Below are 24,114 nucleotides of genomic sequence, written 5' to 3'. Positions count from 1 at the left end.
AAGTGGAACTTTTCTATTTAGTTTATGACCCTTTGGAAGGAGGTTAAACTGAAAAGCTAAAAAAACCAAAATAACCCCCACACTTACACCGGTATAAACTAAGTCTAGGTCTACACTAGCGGGGGGGGAGGGGGGGAGGGAGAGGGGTCGACCTAAGATATGCAACTTCAGCTACGTGAATAGCGTAGCTGAAGTCGGCGTATCTTAGGTCGATTTATCTGGCCGTGAGGACGGCGGCGAGTCGACTGCTGCAGCTCCCCCGTCGACTCCGCTTCCACCTCTCGCCGCGGTGGGAGTTCTGGAGTCGACAGCAGAGTGATCGGGGATCGATTTTATCATGTCTAGACGCGATAAATCGATCCCCGGTAGATCGATCACTATGGCAGGTAATGTAGGCATGCCCCCAAGATGTGAATTTAAACCAATATAGTTATACCAGTGTAAACTAAGTATAATCTGCTGTGTGGACACTCTTTTTCTGGTATAACTTCCCCACATAGAGAAGCCCTTTAGCGCTTCTGCCCCATACCTTCCTGAAAGGGAGAAAATAAAGCCATGCTTATTTTAAATTCAGTGTTGCTTTACCTGTTGGGTTTGTACTGCTGATATGGAGTTAAAGTTCTGTAGAATATGGTAACGTTTCCTATAGATTTCCAAAGGCCTTACTTAGATCTGATAAAGTAACCCTACGAATATTCAACCAGAATAGACAATACTTATTTGCTGTAAAAGACTGGATATCTGGCTTTGTAATGTGCTACGTAGTTTGCTGCTTGAATTGCAGCCATCTTAGAGACTCATTAGGGGAGCACTGTCCCTGAGAGCTGAAAAATGTAACCATGTCTGATAGCAGTGAAAGCATCACCTAGTAACAATACAGAATAGCCTAGTGTACATGTTACAACAGGTTCAATGCTTTCTACAAATCATGCGAATGATATTACATTAATAGCTTTAACTTGGTTGGGAGTGATGATATTCTTACAAACTTATCACCCAGTTTCCATAGTGTTTCCTCTCTACTGCTGTGTGCAAAGTGGTGGGCAGGAGGGGATGCTGGGGGGAGGGGGAGCAGTGGGAGAGCAGGAGGGAATGCCAAGCAGGGTGCAGGTTCACCCCCCACCCCACCTGAGATACCATAAAGCTCTCTAAATCCAATTTAATATTTACTTTTGGATTATCATTCCATTTAATATTTTCATATACATTCAAATAATCAGCAAAGCAATATTGTAGGACATCTAAATAAACAGGAAAATCAAAATAACCTTTTAGAACAGAAACTGTACATTCATTGCTACACTGAACAAACTCAGCTTACCCTATTAAAGAAGGCATCAATGAAAACTTTTGGTATTTTATTTATAGATATTTCAATGGTGATATCTGGATACATCTCAGAATATCACATATCCATTTAATTCCTTCCAAGCCTTCTGTCAATGGGAAAGGATTGGTTTAAATGTTGAGTTCCAGAATTCATGGCAATAAATAACTGCTTCATCTAAGAACATAAGAATGGCCGTACTGGGTCAGACCAAAGGTCCATCTAGCCCAGTATCCTGTCTACCGACAGTGGCCAATGCCAGGTGCCCCAGAGGGAGTGGACCCAACAGGCAATGATCAAGTTCTCTCTCTCCTGCCATCCATCTCCACCCTCTCACAGACAGAGGCTAGGGACACCCTTCCTTACCCATCCTGGCTAATATCCATTAACGGACTTAACCTCCATGAATTCATCCAGTTCTCTTTTAAACACTGTTATAGTCCTAGTCTTCACAACCTCCTCAGTCAAGGAGTTCCACAAGTTGACTGTGCGCTGTGTGAGGAAGAACTTCCTTTTATTTGTTTTAAACTTGCTGCCCATTAATTTCATTTGGTGGCCCCTAGTTTTTATATTATGGGAACAAGTAAATAACTTGTCCTTATTTACTTTCCCTACATCACTCATGATTTTATATATCTCTATCATATCCCCCCTTAGTCTCCTCTTTTCCAAGCTGAAAAGTCCTAGCCTCTTTAATCTCTCCTCATATGGGACCCGTTCCAAACCCCTAATCATTTTAGTTGCCCTTCTCTGAACCTTTTCTAATGCCAGTATATCTTTTTTGAGATGAGACCACATCTGTATGCAGTATTCAAGATGTGGGCGTACCATGGATGTATACAAGGGCAATAAGATACTCTCCGTCTTATTTTCTATCCCCTTTTTAATGATTCCTAATATCCTGTTTACTTTTTTGACCGCCGTGGCACACTGCGTGGACGTCTTCAGAGAACTATCCACGATGACTCCAAGACCTTTTTCCTGATTCGTTGTAGCTAAATCAGCCCCTATCATATTGTATGTATAGTTGGGGTAATTTCTTCCAATGTGCATTACTTTACATTTATCCACATTAAAATTCATTTGCCATTTTGCCCAATCACTTAGTTTTGTGAGATCTTTTTGAAGTTCTTCACAGTCTGCTTTGGTCTTAACTATACTGAGCAGTTTAGTATCATCTGCAAACTTTGCCACCTCACTTTTTACCCCTTTCTCCAGATCATTTATGAATAAGTTGAATAGGATTGGTCCTAGGACTGACCCTTGGGGGACACCACTTGTTACCCCTCTCCATTCTGAAAATTTACCATTTATTCCTACCCTTTGTTCCCTGTTTTTTAACCAGTTCTCAATCCATGAAAGGACCTTCCCTCTTATCCCATGACAATTAATTTACATAAGAGCCTTTGGTGAGGGACCTTGTCAAAGGCTTTCTGGAAATCTAAGTACACTATGTCCACTGGATCCCCCTTGTCCACATATTTGTTGACCCCTTCAAAGAACTCTAACAGATTAGTAAGACACGATTTCCCTTTACAGAAACCATGTTGACTTTTGCCCAACAATTTATGTTCTTTTATGTATCTGACAATTTTATTCTTTACTATTGTTTCAACTAATTTGCCCGGTACTGATGTTAGACTTACCGGTCTGTAATTGCTGGAATCACCTCTAGAGCCTTTTTAAAATATTGGCGTTACATTAGCTATCTTCCAGTCATTGGGTTCAGAAGCCGATTTAAAGGACAGGTTACAAACCATAGTTAATAGTTCCGCAATTTCACATTTGAGTTCTTTCAGAACTCTTGGGTGAATGCCATCTGGTCCCAGTGACTTGTTACTGTTAAATTTATCAATTAATTCCAAAATCTCTTCTAGTGACACCTCAATCTGTGACAATTCCTCCGATCTGTCATCTACAAAAGTTGGTTCAGGTTTGGGAATCTCCCTAACATCCTCAGCCGTGAAGATTGAAGCAAAGAATCCATTTAGTTTCTCCGCAATGACTTTATCATCTTTAAGCACTCCTTTTGTATCTCGATCGTCCAGGGGCCCCACTGGTTGTTTAGCAGGCTTCCTGCTTCTGATGTACTTAAAAAACATTTTGTTATTACCTTTTGAGTTTTTGGCTAGCCGTTCTTCAAACTCCTCTTTGGCTTTTCTTATTACATTTTTATACTTAACTAGGCAGTGTTTATGTTCCTTTCTATTTATCTCACTAGGATTTGACTTCCACTTTTTAAAAGATGCCTTTTTATCTCTCACTGCTTCTTTTACATGGTTGTTAAACCAAGGTGGCTCTTTTTCAGTTCTTTCACTGTGTTTTTTAATTTGGGGTATACATTTAAGTTGGGCCTCTATTATGGTGTCTTTGAAAAGCGTCCATGCAGATTGCAGGGATTTCACTTTAGTCACTGTACCTTTTAATTTCTGTTCAACTAACCCCCTCATTTTTGCATCTGTGCAGCCAACTAATGGGATAATACCAATCACCTCTTTAAAATGGAGCCTGCGAGGACAGTACCACTACTGGAACAGGATTATAATTGGGATACAATTCCTTTAGGTTCCAGTTAAAAGTTCTGCTTACATAATGTATTTTACCATTCTTCAGTTCAGACAATAACTGCAGGTTTCACTTGCACTTAACATTGCTGTGAAGCAATCTCTTTTTATATAAGAAAGATTACTGAATTAATTTAGAATACTGGCATTGCTGTTCCTTTCCCTGGTTCAGAATTATAGCAGTTTCCAGGGTTACAGAGTAGATTACATTTGGTTCTAAATATGTCACAAAACCAGATCAAATGTAGAGAGTTAGGCATTTTAAATAACAGCTCTACTAATAGTTATCATACAACCTAATTCTTTTAAGCTAGCTTTGAACCCTGAAGGTGTAATGCAGTCAAATACCATATTTTATTATGTAACCACAAAGAACCATCTGGAATACGAAAATACATAAAAATAAGACTGTCAAAAAAAGTAAAATCAAGATTAAGCAGATATAGCAGTGCCTACACTTCTCTGTGCCTTTTTTTGTTTTTTTTAAAGCACCCTAGGAACACAATCTACACCAGATTAGACCACTTGTCCATCAAATGAAGTATGTAACCTCCAGGAGTGGAAAATTCTAGATGAAGTCTAAAAAACTCCATATTGCATTTAACAGTTGTGCAATACTGTGCGGGGGGAGGTGGGGGAAGAGTATCACCACACACAAAAAGAGAACCAGTACAACAGATTCACTATCTCAGAAGTGACAAACTCTCTTCAGCTTTAGCATAACGATGAAGCTATAATTTCTTTTGTAAATTCAATTAAAATTACATTTACATTCCTATGGGATTTCCATCCACCTGCACTGAAATAGCACCTTTGTCACTCACCATCATGAAGGCAACAGGAAACCTATATAAACTTTCAATGAAATGGTTTTTCATGAGCTCAACAGAAATGTTTCCAAAACAAGACTTTTAAAAAGACACTACCATATATTAATAAAGTCCTAACCAGAATGTTGAGGAGTCAGATAGTGGTGAAGTTATAGGAAACTATTTTTAAAAGTTTAGGAGACACTCACATGTTCATATTTTAGGTCATATTTTGGAGAGAAGGGAAGGGAAATGGCATCTTATATCTCTAATAACTTTATGGCATTTGGACCGTACACTACTTTGATCCACAAGCAGACCCCCCCCCCGAAAGCAGCAGGGGGTTCCCCCGATCCAGTCACACAGTATATGACCCTGTGATAATAAGAGCCACGATATTAAGCCAAAATATTATGCCTCAAATATGGTGTCTTGCAAGAGAGACACGCCACTTCTAGGTGTACATTCCACAGGCAAATGGTTTACTGAAAAACCCATGCCAAATGCACATTAACTAGAATAAACTGAGTATACCAATCTCACTTTCTTTCATAAAGATTTAGATCATATCTTCTGCTGCAATCAAAATGTTAAACAACATTAAGCCAAACCTCTATCATATAGTCAGTACCATATTTAAGAAATTAGTCTTACTGAAGGAGAGAGAGGGGGGACAATTTATGCCCCCACTTCAAAAATTTAGTTTAAATGTGCGTGAAGTGAGTTTGAGCCAATCCAGGTGTCAATAGTTCAGTTGCCACTCTCGGCAGACAAGCCAAGGACTGAAATAGTATCAAGTGAAGTATCCTCTCAAGAAGCTACATTTATGGAGCACCTTTCAACTTTCTACACAGGAAAATTGACTGGCATAGCTATAGCTGAATTATACACCGGTATAACTATGCCAGTGTAATTCCCCCATGTGGATATGATTTCAGAATAAAAACCACTTTTATTCCATAATAGAGTGTCCAGATGGGGAAGTTATGCCAGTATAGTTATAGTGGTATAATTATTCTTATGTAGTATGCTGCTCAATTTCCCTGTATTAAAAAAAACCCTTAAACACATAGGGGTCACTTCATTTACTATTGAAGATGCAACTATCTTTGTGGTGAAAAAACAGCAGCTTTTTGACAGTTTATAGCAACAATAGTTTTAGATGAGAAGCAAATACCACCTTATCCAATATTACATTAGGGTGAATACAAGTAGGCAAAACATAATTACACGATATGGAATTTGATCAGAATATCAGGGTTAGCATCCCATCTCTTAAAGAGAGAAAAGGGATCTTTAACAACCACAGGCATGTCTCAATATTACTTCAGTTGAAAGACAGTGGTTTCTCCAAAACAGATGAGACATTTGTGGTTAACTAAAGTAAATCTGAACAGCTGCTGCCTATATAATACTTGCTCGGTGGATAGGAGTCTTCAGCCTCCAAGTCCATGAATGTTCCATCTTTACTGAATATTGACTTTCAGACCCAAAAAGGCAGTCACTGCAGGGATCTTAGGAACACACCTGCATGCTTCAGACATACTCAAAGTGGAAATATGGAAATGTGGTTCAAACAATGTCTGTACAATAGTGTCCACCAGACAGAAGACTTGACTTGCCACCTTCACAAACTGTTAGAGCCACATAACAAATTGCAATATTGTGATCCTTGTGTTGTACTTAGATTCTCTGTTCTTGTGTTCCTGGGTTCAGAGTACATCAAGCATGTGTGCACATGCGCTGGGGACAGAACGTAGACTGAGCTGGTATAACATAACACCTCTCAAATTGCTCTCTTGTTCATCAGAGTCTCAGCTTTCATTTAAGAGAAAGAAACAAGTCTCTAGCTGTTACATTTGTAAAAAAAAAAAAAAAAATAACTCTCAAAAATGTGAGCTGACTGCAACAGCATGGCTACACTTGCAGATGTAGAGCACTTTGAATTAAACCAGCCTTCGGAGAGCGCAGTAGGGAAAGCGCTGCAGACTGTCCACACTGACAGCTGCAAGTGCACTGGCGTGGCCACATTCGCAGCGGCATTGGGAGCGATGCATTATGGTCAGCTATCCCACAGAGCACCTCTTTCCCATTCCGGCGCTGTGGCTTGGGGGGGGGGGGCATTCTGGGTCCTGTCCCAACGCCTCGTGATGTATCGGTTCGCATCCCAGCAATCCCTGTGCTTCCGTCCACATTTGGCGCCATCTTTCAACGTTTTTTGTGCTGCTCGCTCTGTCTTCCCTTTCGGTCTGTGGGAATGGAGCCTGAACTGCTGAGGAATATGCTGACGAGTCTCACCAGCACGTCACGTTTGGCAGTCGAGTTACTCCTTACGATCCAAACTGACAGTGAGGACTCCGACAATATCGACTCGAGTAATCCATACGACACCAGATTGCTTGTGGCATTCACGGACATGCTCACCACCGTGGAACGCCGCTTTTGGGCTCGGGAAACAAGCACTGAGTGGTGGGATCACATTGTCGTGCAAGTCTGGGATGACGAGCAGTGTCTGCAGAACTTTTGGATGAGAAAAGCCACTTTCATTGAGACTGTGTGATGAGCTCACCCCCACCCTGCGGCACAAGGACAAGAGATTGAGAGGTGCCCTGACGGTGGAGAAGCTTGTGGCTATTGCAATCTGGAAGCTGGCAACTCCAGACAGCTACTGATCGATCGCTAACCAGTTTGGAGTGGGAAAGTCTACCATTGGAATCGTGTTGATGCAAGTTTGCAGGGCCATTAATCGCATCCTGCTCAGAAGAACCGTGACTCTGGGTATCGTGCATGACATTGTGGCTGGCTTTGCTCAAATGGGTTTCCCTAACTGCAGAGGGACGATAGATGGGAGGCATATTCCAATTCTGGCACCAGTCCACCTAGCCTCCGAGTACGTTAATCAGAAGGGGTATTTCTCTATGGTTCTCCAGGCGCTTGTGGATCACCGTGGTTGTTTCATTGACATTAACACAGGCTGGCCTGGAAAAGTGCATGACGCACACATCTTTCGGAACACTGGCCTGTTCAGGAAGCTGCAAACCGGGACTTTTTTCCCAGACCAGAAGATCACCGTAGGGGAAGTCCTCCTCCCCAAAATCAAGAAGCCTGAGGAACCTACGTGAGCCCATGGGCATAATCAAGTTCCATCAAGCAGGAGCCAAGTGGAGCTCAGTGAGTACACACAGTCATATTTTGAACATCTACATAATTTTTTCAGAGTGGCATCTTATTCTGGAGACTCATATAGACAGAGCTTAATTTGTAGGCACAAGTTTGGAGAGTATACCATCTTTTCTTCCCCACGAATTCAACCTCCAGTTGGAGATTAAATGTGGGGGTACTGAGAGATAACAGCCACAGGATGTTGTGTTAGATGTGCAATAAGTTAACAATTCTTCCTTCAGGGCTGGTAGGGAAAGCCTAATATCTCACCAAATGGGATTGGTTAGAATGAAAGGAATGGCCCCATATGCTAATTAGAAACTAAACTGGAAAAATCTGACAAGGGAGGACACTCTTCGAAACAGAGGCCTCAGAGATGGTCTTTGCAGCTACAGTGTAACTATTATTCCATAGAGGCAAAATTCAAGTCCATGGTGTTACCAATATTAGACTGAGATATGGTTTTGATCATTTATCTTTTGTGTCTAAAAGAGCCTGAATCTGGACTGTAGTGAATTAGTGGACAAGCTCTACTAGTTCCTTGGGGCAGGAAACTTGACGTCTGACCTTAAGGGTGGAGGATGTAATTGCTTTAGCACAAAGTTAAAAAAGAAGTTTCAGAGTCTAATCCCCAAAAAGATGTTGCAAGACAGCTGGCGTAGGCCAGTGAAGGTATCGGAAGGTTTGGAGGGTAGGACACATAGGGATGACATAAGTGCTGAAAAATAAATCTGAGCAGTTCTGGAGCCCTTTCAAGTTATCTGTAGTTTTGTAAGTAATGCATAAACTTTTATGTAATATAGCAATGTGTACCCCCCCCCCCACTGTGATTTTAAACTGTAAATGTTGAATTAAAGGCTTGAAATCCATTAAGCAACAGAGAGTCCTGTGGCACCTTTAAGACTAACAGATGTATTGGAGCATAAGCTTTTATGGGTGAATACCCACTTCGTCAGACGCATGACGTGCCACAGGACTCTCTGTTGCTTTTTACAGATCCAGACTAACACGGCTACCCCTCGGATACTTGAAATCCATTAAGTTATTTTACTTGTCTATTTTTTAATTTAAACAAAAATAATGTTGTGTATTGAATTTCTTAGCAAGATGAATGTCAGCACACGGTGGCACTGTCATTATAAAATAATTATTTGTTTACAAGGTTAGTTTTGATATTTATCTCATCCTTTTCATTAACCTAAGCAATGAGCAACATGGGTTGAGTGTTCTGTGACTTGAATCTCTATAGTCATGAAACTTTATTTTACAACTCAGTCATTATCCTACTGTGTGTCCATTGGGGATCTATTTTTGGAAGCGTCAAATACTCTTTGCTGATCTACTGCTGCTAACTTAATTTTAAGTAGTTCTAAATTTGGATTTTCTAGCAAATCTGTTTGATATGCTATGATCAGAGGCACACTTTTAGAAAGGAAGATTCTTAAAATACATGTATCTGTCCCATGTCTATTTTGGAATATATTAACTTTTGTATTCCTTATTGGGATTGTATGTGAAAAGTTTAATCATTTGTTAATTTGTTTTTGCCTACTTATTAAGACAGCTACAGGGTAGGTCTCAATGTGTTCCTTTTTAGGTAAATATTAAAACCATTTAACATGGTTTGGCTCAGAGAGGTTAAGAGACTTACATTAGGCATCAGAATCAGTGGCAGAGTTGAAAACAGAATAACAAATCTACAGTCCCTTCCCCCAGAAGAGGGCCAATGAGAGAAGAGTATGAAGTAGTAAAATGAACTGTACTCACCTTAGGTCTCAATTTAGCCCCGAGGCACACAGGCTTCAAGTTGCTATTGTAATCAAATAATTTTACATTATAAATAGTATAGTCAACCTACAGAATTTATTGTCAAAGGAGATATTCAAGACAAACAGTATGCTAGAGTTTAAAGAGGACTAGCAAACTGACCATTAGCCCCTTTGACTGCTGCCAGAAGCTCCAGGTAGAATGCAACTTCTTCAGCTGAATATACAGGTTAAATCCTGCCAGTCCACTGGTTTCAATGGAATGTCAAGAGAATGCAGCACAACAGGTACTGGAGGGCCGGCAAAGAAGTTAACATGCAGCTATGCAAGCTAAGATAGTGTCACAAGGGGATTCAAATCTCATGTTGCAGTAGAATCCCCATGAGAATCTAGGAAGGAATCCTAACCCATCCCTCTCCAAATATGTATTGCACTACACAGATGACTATGCATATTATGGGATATTTATCAGGTTCCAGCTGGGGCTGCCAAAGGCATGCCAGTAGATTAATGATCTGATCATGTGTAGCAACTACTATGTCCCTAAAATCTGTCACCTTCCCAGGGGTGAAAGTAACTTACAGGACTTAACGGTACTGCCGGAGTCCTGAGGGGGGAGTGACCTCATCTGGAAGAGGCGGGGCCTCTCAAGATTTAAAGGCCCTGGGGCACCGGCTGTGGCTGGGAGCCCCAGGGCCTTTAAATCAACCCGGGGCTCCCAGCTGCAGAGGTGGCAGCCGCGGGAGCTCCGGGCCTTTTGAATCCCCGCACGAGCCTGGGCGCTGAGCTGCGGGCGGGATTTAAAGGGCCCGGAGCTCCCGCTGCTGCGGGGAGCCCCGAGCCCTTTAAATCCCGGCCCCAGCCCAGCTGCCAGAGCTGTGGGGGGGGGGATTTAAAGGGCTTGGGGCTCCCCGGCAGGGAGCCCAGAGCCCTTTAAATCCCTGCCGCGGAAGCCGGTGCGGTCCGGCATGGCGTACTGGCTCTTGCCGGTACATCGTACCCGACTGTACCAGCTTACTTTCACCTCTGCACCTTCCCCATGAACAAACAGGAAATATGCCTAGTGCAAAGCTTAATTGATTCAAAAGTGAAGTTGTCAACATTCCTTCAGCCCTTGGTTTTCTTTTAAAAACAGTGAATAAAACCATAAAGATTACATAAATAAACAAAGTTTTTTCCGCACCATGCCCACCCACACTGTGGACAGAGAAAGATGGGATCAATTTAGACACACTGCAAGAATAAACAAGTTCAAAAGAAACAGTTCACATTAAATTCTGTTCATTATGTCAATGTCTGCAGTATGCAGACCATGAAACATCTCTACAGAAATATGTCATTTCATTAATTCAGCATTGAGGGCTTTAGCCACAAGCCAACGAATTACACAGCAAAAATAGATTTCGTAAGTTAAAAAGCAATACAATTTATAAAATGGCTGACAAAATGTCCTCTGAGAAGGATATTGGCTACTGTATTCCTGAACTGGACCCAACGCTGATGGCATTCACATTTTCCACTGAATGAAGAAAAATAAAGCACTTGGAAAAGAAAGTGCTCACGTCAGGAAATTAATCATTCCACTCCTATTGTGGCCCAAACAAATGTAAACATTGCACTGCCGTTCCCACAGTTCTGAAAGATCTGAGAGGCCATTAACACAAACACTTTTTTTTTTTTAATCTTACAGAATTAACATCTATTATTACTAAAACAAGGTTATGATATTACAGCAGCAGCAGGCAGTTCTGCAAATTACAAGCCAGTCAAACCAAGAGGCCACTATGTTAAGGTAGGTTAGCAATTTATGTTTTCAAGCTGTTACATAATTTGATCATACGTTCTGAGACAAAACAAAACAATATCCCTGGGTTAAGATGGAGTTAATTACTGCTATATATTCTAAAAACTTAAGAGTAACACACACATTACAGGGATATTGTAATCAACCAAAACCCAGGCATTAGAATCCCAAGAAATTCCAAGTTAAGGCTGTTTAAAAGAAATTTGAATGTGTTAAGGTATTTAAATGCACATTTAAGGCACCAAAACAGTCTTAATTCTAATCCATAGTGACATCATTCACTAACAATACAATTATGATTAAGGTATCTTAGTGTCTGCAGAACTGAATTTTAAAGACAGTTTTCTTATTCTCCCTCCTCCCCTCCACTTGTCACTACAGGACAGAGTTAAGGTTGTTTAGATGTCAAAATCCCTGCAATGTTTTACACTCTTAAGTTACTAATACATACTCTCAAAACTTAAACTCCAAATTACGGTAGCTTTTGCCTTGAATTTTCCTAAGTTTTGTACGATTAATTGAAAATTTATACATGAATACTAAACAAGAAACCCAAAGAGAATGCTACCATAGGATATTTCTACTAATCTGAAGCTATGTGGTAACAACCTTAAAATTAAAAAAACTTAAGGGCAGATTCACTTTTGCATCAAAGTAGCACAGAGCACCCAGAACATACCAACCAAGCTGGGTTTACAGCTGCTTTGCCTCACTAAAAATACAAGCAGCCACATATATTGATTAATCTGGTCCTTAATTTGCATTTGACATAGTGTTTTGTTCAACATCTTTATCAATGATCTGGATGATGAAATTAATTGCACCCTCAGCAAGTTCGCAGATGACACTAAGCTGGGGGGAGAGGTAGATACGCTGGAGGGTAGGGATAGGGTCCAGAGTGACCTAGACAAATTGGAGGATTGGGCAAAAAGAAATCTGACGAGGTTCAACAAGGACAAGTGCAGAGTTCTGCACTTGGGAAGGAAGAATCCCATGCAGTGCTACAGGCTGGGGACTGACTAGCTAAGCAGAAGTTCTGCAGAAAAGGACCTGGGGATTACAGTGGACGAGAAGCTGGATATGAGTCAGCAGTGTGCCCTTGTTGCCAAGAGGGCCAACAGCATATTGGGCTGTATTAATAGGAGCATTGCCAGCAGATCGAGGGAAGTGATTATTCCCCTCTATTCGGCACTGGTGAGGCCACACCTGGAGTATTGCATCCAGTTTTGGGCCCCCCACTACAGAAGGGATGTGGACAAATTGGAGAGAGTCCAGCGGAGGGCAACGAAAATGATCATGTGCCCCAGTCCCCTAACTTACGAGGAGGGGCTGAGGGAACTGGTTATTTAGTTTGCAGAAGAGAAGAGTGAGGATGGATTTGATAGCAGCCTTTAACTACCTGAAGGGGGGTTCCAAAGAGGATGGAGCTCAGCTGTTCTCAGTGGTGGCAGATGATAGAACAAGAAGCAATGGTCTCAAGTTGCAGTGGGGGAGGTCTAGGTTGGATATTAGGAAACACTTTCACTAGGAGGGTGATGAAGCACTGGAATAGTTTACCTAGGGAGGTGGTGGAATCTCCATCCATAAAGGTTTTTAAGGCCTGGCTTGACAAAGCCTTGGCTGGGATGATTTAGTTGGTGTTGGTCCTGCTTTGAGCAGGGGATTGGACTAGATGACCTCCTGAGGTTTCTTCCAACCCTAATATTCTATGATTACAGTGTGGAGGACGGTGTGGAGATCAGTGTTTTGTGAAAACAGGGGTGGAGGGAGCCCAGTCTCAGTCCCAATGTCTCTGCACTTTAAGGGCTCCCTTAAGGTCCTGCTTCTGTTCCCCGTAGTGCTACCTCAGTGTGCAGTAGAGCAAAGGCAGTGTTAAGAACTTCAAACGCTGATGTCCAAACTAATTTGGGGCCACTGAATTAGATAAGTTCATGGAGGATGTGTCAATCAATGGCTACAGCCAAGATGGTCAGGGACACATCCCCATCGTCTGGGAGTCACTAAACATCCAAATGCTAGAAGTGGGACTCGACGATAGGGGATGGATCACTTGAAACTGCTCATATCTGTTCATTCCCTCTGAAGCATCTGGCATTGGCCACTGTTAGAGACAGGATACTGGGCTACATAGACCATGGCTCTGACTCATTATGGCTGTTCTGATGTTCTTAAAAGAAACTAATTAATAAATTTATTTGTAAATTCTCAGAAAATTCATTCTGTATTCAGGACATCAATGCTTAAGATGCCTATACAGCAAAATAAATTCTAGTAATTTTCTTTTTCTTAATTTTAAACTACGTCGAATAGAGGACTGAAATACTTCTCCCCATTCCATACAACAAACCTCAGCTCAAATATTCTGTCCTCTACAGGCTCCCATCTCCAACTTACATCAATGAAGTTTCCATGGAAATGGGAAGAGCAGAATTATCAGAGTTGATATGTGCCAGGCAGAACAGACAAAATAAATATCATCTTTAGGTTGTATCCTACTAATTCTAAGCAATCACAAACAAGAATTTGCTAGTATAGCTTTAGATAGATGCTCATGGATCTCCCTACACAAACTCCAACTGTGCACTCAGTATATTTAACAAGACATCCCAACCTTTTCCCATGAAACTTGAATGCATGTAACACTTCTAAACTGCTATCCTCAGATTAAACAACAATTGCCCAACTGCCCAGTTTATACTTTTCCAGACCACAACTACCAGATACCCTTTCGCAGGTGGAGGTCTGGAGTGCTGGGTAGGTAATCCATTGTCAAAAGCAAAGCAGTCAGTTTTCCCCATGAGCTTAATTCTGAATTTTTGAGCTTCTAGACAACTGCCATTTGGCTGATCAATGGGTCCTGCAACCATACTTCTGACACGTTCATAATCTAAACACCTTCAGAGGACTGAAATATTTAGAAAGTATTTTCAGATTAAAGCAATAGCATTGAGTTTCAATGCATTTTTTCTCTTTTGCTAGTACTTCCTCCAAGTTTGGCAGGGTGTTTTAGGTTTCAAAGTGTGAAAGGCTTTTTTCAAAAATACAAAAAACAAACCCACCCAGAACTGGGTAGAAGCAGCTGATGAACAAAGGAACTGCAGCTGTCAGCTACAATACAGTCATGTGTTTCCCCACAAAAACAGAAAGCTATGGAAATACTTAATCATGCCACGAACATGCAAACTGCAGTAAGTCAATTTTTCCTTGTGCTTAACTTAATTCACATTTTTGTAACTGCTGTTCATTCTAAACAAGTTACTAAAAAAACATGCTATTAATTTGTTTTTATAATGTATTTTTTCCCTTTGTGAAGCAAGAGACCATAAACAATGACACAAAACAACATAAGCTAAACTGGAAAAATGCATTTTTACTCCAGAATAGGATTGTCAACTTGGGGAGTTATAACTGTATAATTCTACTAGCAAATTTCACTGTGTAGTCAAGCCCATATTTTTAAATAAAAAAATTACAAAAGAGATGGGGGTTGGGATTAAAAATAATTGAAAAAAAATCACAAGATTATAAACTGTTTTGAAAAAAAAGATAAGATACATACTAAGATTCTCCTCATTGTACAAAGTTCCTGCACAGCAAGAAAAATATATTTACTGGGAGGGAGGGAGGGAGGGAGGGAGGGAGGGGAAGGACTTACATTCCATTAATTTCCAATTTCATAAATGTGGTTTTTTTAAAAAACCGAAGGACCCACATTGTATGGATTTTAAACCTACTGTTACAAATTACACCCAAGGTTACTATGACAGACTGAAGAATAGAGAAATAACCCATTCTCCAAATGCACCTGAAGGAACTTTATGTATGGCCATTTTCACTGTTTCTCTTTCATTATCAGTTAACCAGTGTCCATTGTTTCAATGGATCTTCCACATAGCAACAGGGAAAAGGAACATTTAAAAAAAAAAAAATTACGAAAGCAACAAAAATTGGCACAGGATTTTGGGCAGGTGTAGTACCCAAAATTACTTTTCTTTAAAAAATGAATTAAAAGTAATTAGATTTCAAGTTGACTGATATTCCTTTATAATGAAAGGGATGATTTACTGACAAATCAGAAACAATTAAGAAAACTCAATACAATTCCAGATCTAGGGATTATATTTTAGTTTACCAATCTAAAAGACTACAGAGAGTAGATATGGAGAACTTTAACAGTGAAGTGTATTTATGCTTCATGAAATTCTATTCCTCTTTTGTAATTCACTCATTTTAAACTCAGAACCTTAGGGACAAAAGTCTTCACAGATCTGTTAAAAATAAACTAAGAAAAGCAGGCAAGTCATCTTGCCAGAAAATTCAAATGCACACATTTACTAAAATGTTGCAACTGAACCTTGCTCCGTTAGTTTGTCTAGTTTTATGCGCAATGAGTTTTAAGGTACTTTGACTACTGCACTAAAATGGAGGAATTATAATTTATTTATTTTTGCTACAGCTACAATTTATCAGCAGTTAGAAAGGATTTCATCTTCAAAGAAGCACAAAATGAACTTTGATTTCTGTTTTAAGAGAAACTAAAAAATATTTAACAGTTAATGTGAACAGTAATTTAATTCTTTAAACTGAGTGACTGTGGAAGTAGTTTATGGACAGATTTTTCTGAAGTGGTCAGCACTCAGCAGCATCCAATGTTCTCAACGGGAACTGATGGATACCAAGCACTTATGAAAATCTGTCCACTTCATCTAGATGCCTAAATAGGAACACAGTTTTTCTGAAAGTCCATCTCCACTTGAAGATGCTTAGCACTTTTGAAAAATCTAGCCCTTAATCCTCAATCCAGTTTTCTTAAAATCACAAATTCTTAAAAATATATACTTACAGTCAATATTAACACAGTATGGTGTAGGTCTGATGCATACTAACCATGTGCAGCCACCAAATTAAGATATAAACTTCATTTCTAAAATGAAATTTGTAACTGTGGATGGAACATATTTATAGACAGAATGTAAGTGCAACACACTTTCATCATATTTCTAAATACTCAACACCTTTGGTGCTGAAATCTATAATATGGATTTCATTAAAACATGGTATATGCTTCCTTACGCACAAACTCATCCCTTGGAAGACTTGTTGAATATCAAAATGTGACCCTAAGAGCACCCCAATGCCCGAGGGCAAGGGGGTCCCCAGTATCTAGCCGTGACCCTCAGTTGGCCTGACCAGCTTAGTGTACCACCCCAACTCACTGTTGTCATACACAATACCCTTTAGAACTGGCCAGCCATGCTGATAGAACAACTGGGGAGAGAAAAACTACTTTGAACAAGAGACTCATTTTTTAAGTTAGGTGTTAGTCTTTGAAGCATATTTTTATGTTTGTTTGTAACCATTTCTATCCCAATTCCTTCTATTTGGTATCACTTCAATATCTTGTTTTTCCCCACAACCATCTCAGTGTAGTGTTTCAAACTGAAAAATAAAATCCTCAAAGCAACAGGCTGGTGCTGGGTACAGTCTCTTTAAAGGAAGAGTGACCTTGACAAGGTTTTGTGAGTGCTACAGTGAGGGGCTGAGCACTGCAGAGGAGACAGTTTTGAATAAGCTGCTGGTCTCACCCTGGAAGGAGTAACCAGGCTGATGCAAGCCAGGGTGAGGTCAGTGTGCTGTAAGTGGGCCGTTGGTGTGTCAGGGCTCTGAGCCAAAGCTGCACAGCACAGAAGCATCCAGGATTACAAGGCAGGCGGTAAAGACTGGTCTCGGTAAACCTCAAAAGCATTGCAAAGCAGCTGATTTTACAATGTTTAAATTTATTTTGGAAATTGAACTCGAAGGAACTCTAACTCATGTCAGCCAGCCAGCATCACAGCTTATATTTTTCGGCTCAAGTGCTCATTGCTTAACCTCGTGTGCCAAGAGTAGTAGGATATATATGAGGGACCCATCATACTAAGGTTGGCATTTTAAAAACTAAGCTGTGTGCACAACAATGTGCATAACTTACATAAGAAAATTTAACTCTTCAACTTAAAGAGCTTTACAAATGAGCATTAGCATTCTCAAAGGGTTTTGAAAGCATATTCTTCTGGTTTCTTCTTCCATCTATCTAACCTTGGTAACGCAAGAAAAGGCTGAGTAAACAGTACTTTTCCCCATTTCAGCTACTTTTAGCATTATGTAAACTGGGACATGAAAAGGAGGAGACTAACAAGGTGGTGGCGGGGGGGAAGAGAGGAAGAGAGAGAAAAACCGGTTTGGTTTGATGAATTACCACACTTTCTATTCATGTTACTTTTCAAGAAGTTGATGTTAAATATGTTCTAGTTTAACCAAAAGTTATTGTGCTAAAAGCAGAAATCTTTGGGTGAAATTCTATGGCCTGTTTTATGAAGGTCAGAATAGATCATAATGGTCATTTCTAATCTTTAAGTCTATAATTTTCAGGAGTTAGCAAAGAGAAAACTTTAAAATAAAGTAGCTGAAAATCTTTAAAATGATATTCTTTTGGAGCATGGTAGTACATTTAAAGCCTAATGCAATGCTCTACAATGCAAATTCAGCCCCCAGAACAAGTAGCAGGACCAGGAACTAGGAAGATACGCAGAGGAGTGGGGAGGAATCAAAGATTCACCAGGGAGGCTAATTCTATCCCAATGACTGGAGTAGTTTAGGTGGAATTCTTATGCAGTCTCCCTCTATGGCCAGTCAAGACTGAGAGGATCCACAAGGTGCCTGACTTCCCCACAGCTTTACACTCCACCATTTCTCTTCAGAGAGCGCCTCCAAGTCTGCAAGAGGAGGGGGCTGGATTTTCCCCGGCCTGAATCTATTGCTATCCCCAGATATACATCAGGGTTTCAAATGATGCTTTTTGGAATTTCCTTAGAGAAGGTATGTGGGAGGGAGATATATCCCTAACACTTTTCCAGTTAGAGAAAACATTCATTCCTTTTACCATGATAAAGTATTTTCAAGACAATAGTGCTGGTGAGAGCTTGCCTTACCAATCCTGGGTCAGAGCAAAGTAGAATTTAGTTTTACTTTTCTTTCTTTGAATATGATTGTTTCAGGCCCCTCAGTAGAAGCAGCAAAATTTGCTATGGTGTATCAGAATTATGTAAAGGGGACCAAGATTCTACTGTCACAGTATATAAGTATTTCTTATCACTTTCCATTATTTATTTGTAATGTACGTTGGGGAGAATAGGAAGCGTGCAGTTTAAATGGTCCATCATGCAACAAAGGACACTCATTCAGTTGACTTTAGTGGAAAAGGGAAGTTCTAAGTGGTGTCTCCATCCTAGAGCTGATATTAGGACTTGATGTAACTAGTTCCAACTAGGAGGAGAGCTGTAGGCCTTTATAGTATAGATATGTTTAGAGTCCTGGAGTGGGACTACAACTAAGACACCTTTCTACAGTCCAGTCGGGGATACAGGTACCAGTTAGCACCTCTTTCAGTCCCATCCTCCATTCCCAACCATTCAATATGAACAGAACTTAGCTCAGTTTCATAGATGCCTTGCAAGAAAAGTCTGAGGGCTTTCAATATTCTCAGACAGCTTTCAGATATTGATGGTAAGACAGCACTTACAATAAAGATCACAGAGTTTCCATTATTTCCTCATTAAAACAATCTGCCACAGCAATAAATAGTATGCTGCCACATTGAAAAAGCTGTTCTGTTCTAGACACCTTTAATTACTTTATAGTTTTGAGGGTGTTTCTTAGTCTCTTTTGGTCAATGTCTCATGTTCTATTCACAGGGATTTAATTTTTTTCCCAAGAAATCTGAAAAGTCTGCAAGCCTAAAAACCATATTTTTATACAGATGTACAAAAAACTGTTTCCTGGAGGGGTGCAATTTAGACTTGGCATGTACCATTATTTTGTCTGGAATGAGGAACAGTCTTGCTGCTACATTTAAAAGAAGTTTTGTTTTGAAACAGTTGTTACCATTTGAAAGTTGGGTGATGAGCACGTGCAGTATGATACGTTCATTTCAGCATAAAGTGGAATATGCTGAACATTCTCACTAGCATTATTTGATCATTCAAATAACCATTGATGGTGAACGCCAAAGATTTTACCTCTGTGATAGAAACCAAGAAAATCTACAAAGAGTTTGACTCTAACTTACAAAGAGCACTACTTTGTCATTTCCTGCAATAACAATCCACCTTAACTACTGACTTTACCAATTTTCGAGTGATGTAAACACACTTAAAGCCAATGATATAATAAAAAGGTACTGCAGGTGTACAAATATATTCTTAAAATTAATATATTGCAAGCAGAGTTCTTATGATAATAACTGGCCTATGAATGAAGTTCATGTTTGAAACAAATCAAGTATACAATCACTGTCTATATTTGAAGTCACACAAAGTATTGTGTTCAACTCAGTATTTTGTATTATATGCATTCCTAGTCTATTAGTTCAGTTAGTTCTGATTCTTTAGCTATTGTTATTTCAAATTTTTATATTATGGGTTTTTTCTTCTCAAGAAAACAAAAGCTTAGATGCCACAAGATCTTAGAGGATTTTCTTTGTTTTTAAAAAATACCAGCATGCTTCAGATACAAATATCGCCACAAACACAAAATAGTTTGAAAGCACAAAGCTAATTTTAACATGGCAGTTTAAATAATATTAGCAAGGTATGATGAGAGGAATACATTTTTGGTAGTTGTTTTGACTTAAAGAGTTCCTGACAGATATGTTAGAGGGAAACAAAAATACTCCCTCAACATAATAGAAATGTGTACTTTGCCATTTGAACTAAGGAGTTGTTACAAGAGAATTTTGGATGAAAAATCATCTCGTATATACAAGTCTAAAACAGGAACAAGCGTAATTAGTTACAAAAACATATGCAGTATTAAATATATAACTACCGACTTTAATAGAATATTAGAAAACGTGATGAATAGCTGTGGTATTGCTTGTAAATAGCATTACAAGGTGCTGAGCATACACTGGTACCAATCAAAATGTATCAATATATAAACATGCAAAAATGAGGTCTTCAGTGGATTAAGATATGAGATAATATGCATTTTATTTAGGTTTTCTTTAAACTATTCTTTTTAGGACCAAAGAGGGAAGAAGTTGACGTGACTGCTCCTCGCATCCTTTTTCTATTTCATGAGAACCTGAACAACTGTGGTTTTGACTAAGTGTATACAGAAATATCAGAGATCTACTTCTGTTATTTTTAAAGTGAGAACCTAGGTCAGGGTCACTCTTCAGTACTGGCGGTTTTCATTGTAAAAAGGACACATTGATTAGTGACCACACACCTCAGGGGCTTTGTTCGATGTTATGATAAATGAAGGGGAGGGGGGGAGGAAACTCCTTTTTATGGACACCTGAGCATGCGGCGGTTCAGAGCCCTAAAAATTTTAGCCTTCCCATTGGATCTTTTGGTCAGGTGCCCATTCACTTCCTTTTACCTGTGCATAGTAGTAAAACTTTTTAACCCTTTGCAGGTAGAGCAATTAAAAAACAGCTACTAATTTTTTTTTATAGCTACTGGCTGTCCATAAAAAGGAGCTACCCTCCCCCCCCTTCATTTATCACAGGTGGTTTTGTTCACCTCTCTGGCATTCCTTTATACTCATATCCCCAACCCTTCCCAATTAATTCAAAATGGAACTGCTAAGAGAATACTTCTTGCCTACTGCTCTGGCCACATCACCCTCTTCCACTGTAACAAATTTAAGCTTCTCACCCTCAGTTTCAATGCTCTTCACAGCTCTGCCTCTCGTGTCTGCTCGTCCCCTATTGTGTTTCTTTGTCCCTCCAAAGATGCCAGCCTCAACAGTCCTTTCATCAGCTTCTCATACAAACACCTTTGTGCCTTCTTCCACATGCAACAGCCTAACTGACCAACACCTGCTCCTTCAGACCCACCTCTGCTGCAAACCCTAAAATAAATTTACCAAAAATTATGGCTAGGCTTTGGGGAAGAAGGTTGGGCATTTCCCTCTCTCTCCTACCACTTATATTTTACTTGTCTTCTCAGACTATAAGTTCTTCAAGGCAGGTACTCTGTATACTGTACAGGGCCTAGCAAAGGAAGCCCCGACCGCACTTCAGCAATACAAGTAATAATATTCAAATAAGAAAATTACAGTTTAAGAATTGATACTTACAGCCATAATTAACTCAAAGGGGTGTTTATACACCCGCACGGGGGACTGATATTTCTGCACCATGGTTTCGGATTAATAAGAACTGTTCAGACCTGAAAAACAAATTTTTAAAATGTCATTGTCACATGTGGGAGGCCAGTTTTACTGTTGAATGTTGTCAGTTTACAAGAGAGATTCCTTGCCTTATCTCCTCATGTACAGTATCCTACCTCAATCATGAAGATTGCAGTGGCAACGGAGTATTTAACACCAGCTGAAACTTTTCTGCTGAGCTTATAGATAGGATGATCAGACAGCAAAAGTGAAAAATCGGGACGGGGGGGGGGGTAATAGGAGCCTATATAAGAAAAAGACCCAAAAATTGGTACTGTCCCTATAAAATCAGGACATCTGGTCACCCTACTTATAGCTGAAGTAAATTATACTGATATGCCACCATAAAAATTCTTTGCTTGCAATTAGGTTTTTTTTTTTTTTTTAAACACACACACACACACACACGTACTGTGATAGAAGTGCTACAGAAGTTCACAGGTTTGGGGGGGTTTGGTTTGTTATTAAGAGTGCAATATGCAAGTTCACTTACCACCCAACTATAGGGTCTGAGCAACTATATATATTTAGACAGCATCTATATTTTAAGTGCTCCCAAAATGTTTAAAAAAAAAAAAAGGGCAGCAAATTGGTATGTTCTCATTCTACCTTTTTAGCAACATGCTGTTGGGACATTTCAAAACCACTCATTCACAAATGAACATTACAAGAAGTCTCGTGACTATTGGCACATACTGTTAGATGGAAAAAGCTCTGTCCAGGTTAGTCACACAGTCCCCTCCCATTGTACAAAACCCTGCAAAACTCACAATTCGTGGTATATTATTGTAATTCCCCCAACCTGACTCTCAGATTGCTGAAGGGACAATTTAAAACAACTTGATACAAGGCCCTGCATTCCATTTTCTAATAACGTATAAAATTCCAAAAAGTTTAAAAGATACATTATTTCAGAGGAAAAAGCATTATGTGTAAATAGGATTACAGTATCCTTCACTATTTTCAAGCATGAAAGGAATATAAAGTGCTGATAGACCAACTTGTTGATGAGGTGAGAAGGAAATAAGTCTTAAGTAAACTGTGGATATGTTAATACACACACACACACACACACACGGACAAATTCACTGCTGGCATAAGCAGAAGCAAGTATGTCCACTTACACCAGAAATGAATATGGTCCATCAAGTTCTTTCTTGAACGCATACTAATGAAAAATACTGGCATCAGTACTTTTGGATGAAAATATTGGCTGCCAGCCAGATTTAAGACATACATGCAATGTTAACTTCTTTGAATAAACAGCCATATTTCTCATTAATACTAATATGCTCTTACAGCATCTATATTACTTCCACGAACTCATCAATTTCAGATGAACAGTACAGTGGACAGAAGTCTCACTTAACAGAAACGTGAAGCAACAGATGCTAAAAAATAATGAGACTGAGAAAATCTGGCAAAAGATTCTATTCAAGTGATGAATTCATCCATCTACATTCACCCTCTGGATTTATTTTAAAATAAAATCTGAAAGTGCAGTAATAAATAGTGTTTAATTTTTAACTTTTCATTAAAAATTACAAATGCGTTTTCAGTGTAGAACTTCAGTACTGTTTTCCATTACAGATTGGAAATCTGTATAATATGATGCTTGCTTGGTTAGTTGAATTGACTCAGTATACAGATTTAAAGGAAAAGGCAACAATTATAAAGCCATGGAGACTAGACATAAAACAGAGGTCTTCCAGACATCAGCTAGGATAGTTCTTAGTCTGCTTTTAGAAGAATGAACGTGGCAGTCTCACATACATAACAGCTCTCAAAGTAATACCTGCTAGAGTCTATGGAAAACAGTTTCTATGGTTATAGCAAGATATAACTAAATAATTCAAACGTATAACTCATAGCCTCTCCACTAAACCAGCCTCAAAATACTAATGGAATGTTAACAGCCTCTTCCAAGAGTTTTTAAGTTGTATGTTAACTAACAAATATTTGGTAAGATTCTAAAGGCGAGGAAAACTGGGGAGAAAAAACACTCATCTGAAACAAAAGACACCTTAAAGCTATTTGACAAATGACTGAAAGCTACAAAACCTAGATAACTGTAAAGAAAGGACAGATGGGGAAGATTCTTTTCCCTCAAGAGAAACATTTAAGACAAATTTATCTCAAGTCAAAAGCATCTTTCTGGGCTTTATCAAAGCACCTTACTGGAACAAAATATAGGTACAAATCAACAGAGACGTAAAATCTTCAAAACACAGCTGCTTTCCCACCAAACTACAAGACTCTCAAGACTAAGTTTTAGAGAAAGCTTGGAAAGATTTTCAAAGTAATAGTTTATATCTGACATTTTAGTGCTTCTGTCTACAGTGAAGAAGCTCTCAGGTCCCTAAAGTGAAGACAAGCATCTTTAAATTGGGGAAGGTGTCAACAGTCCCGGACCAGGGGGAGAAACATATGCTTTCTCCAGATATGGATATATTCCCCCTACCCC

General features: G+C 39.5%; 1 protein-coding gene across 1 annotated transcript in view; it reads right to left on the bottom strand.

Moving 5' to 3' along the window:
- SEC14L1 (SEC14 like lipid binding 1) overlaps positions 1 to 21,645 on the bottom strand; it is a 51,164-nt gene extending 29,519 nt beyond the window's left edge. Inside the window, exon 1 of the mRNA XM_024206282.1 lies at positions 21,558 to 21,645. Coding sequence (XP_024062050.1) covers positions 21,558 to 21,620 — 63 coding nt within the window. The 5' untranslated portion in view covers positions 21,621 to 21,645. The remainder of the gene's footprint in view (positions 1 to 21,557) is intronic.
- Between the last annotated feature and the right edge of the window lie 2,469 nt (positions 21,646 to 24,114).

This window comes from Terrapene carolina, unplaced genomic scaffold, assembly GCF_002925995.2.
Source record: "Terrapene carolina triunguis isolate 2854851 unplaced genomic scaffold, T_m_triunguis-2.0 Scaffold192, whole genome shotgun sequence".
Lineage (NCBI taxonomy): Eukaryota > Metazoa > Chordata > Testudines > Emydidae > Terrapene > Terrapene triunguis.
This window is presented reverse-complemented; position numbering and strand designations above follow the sequence as displayed.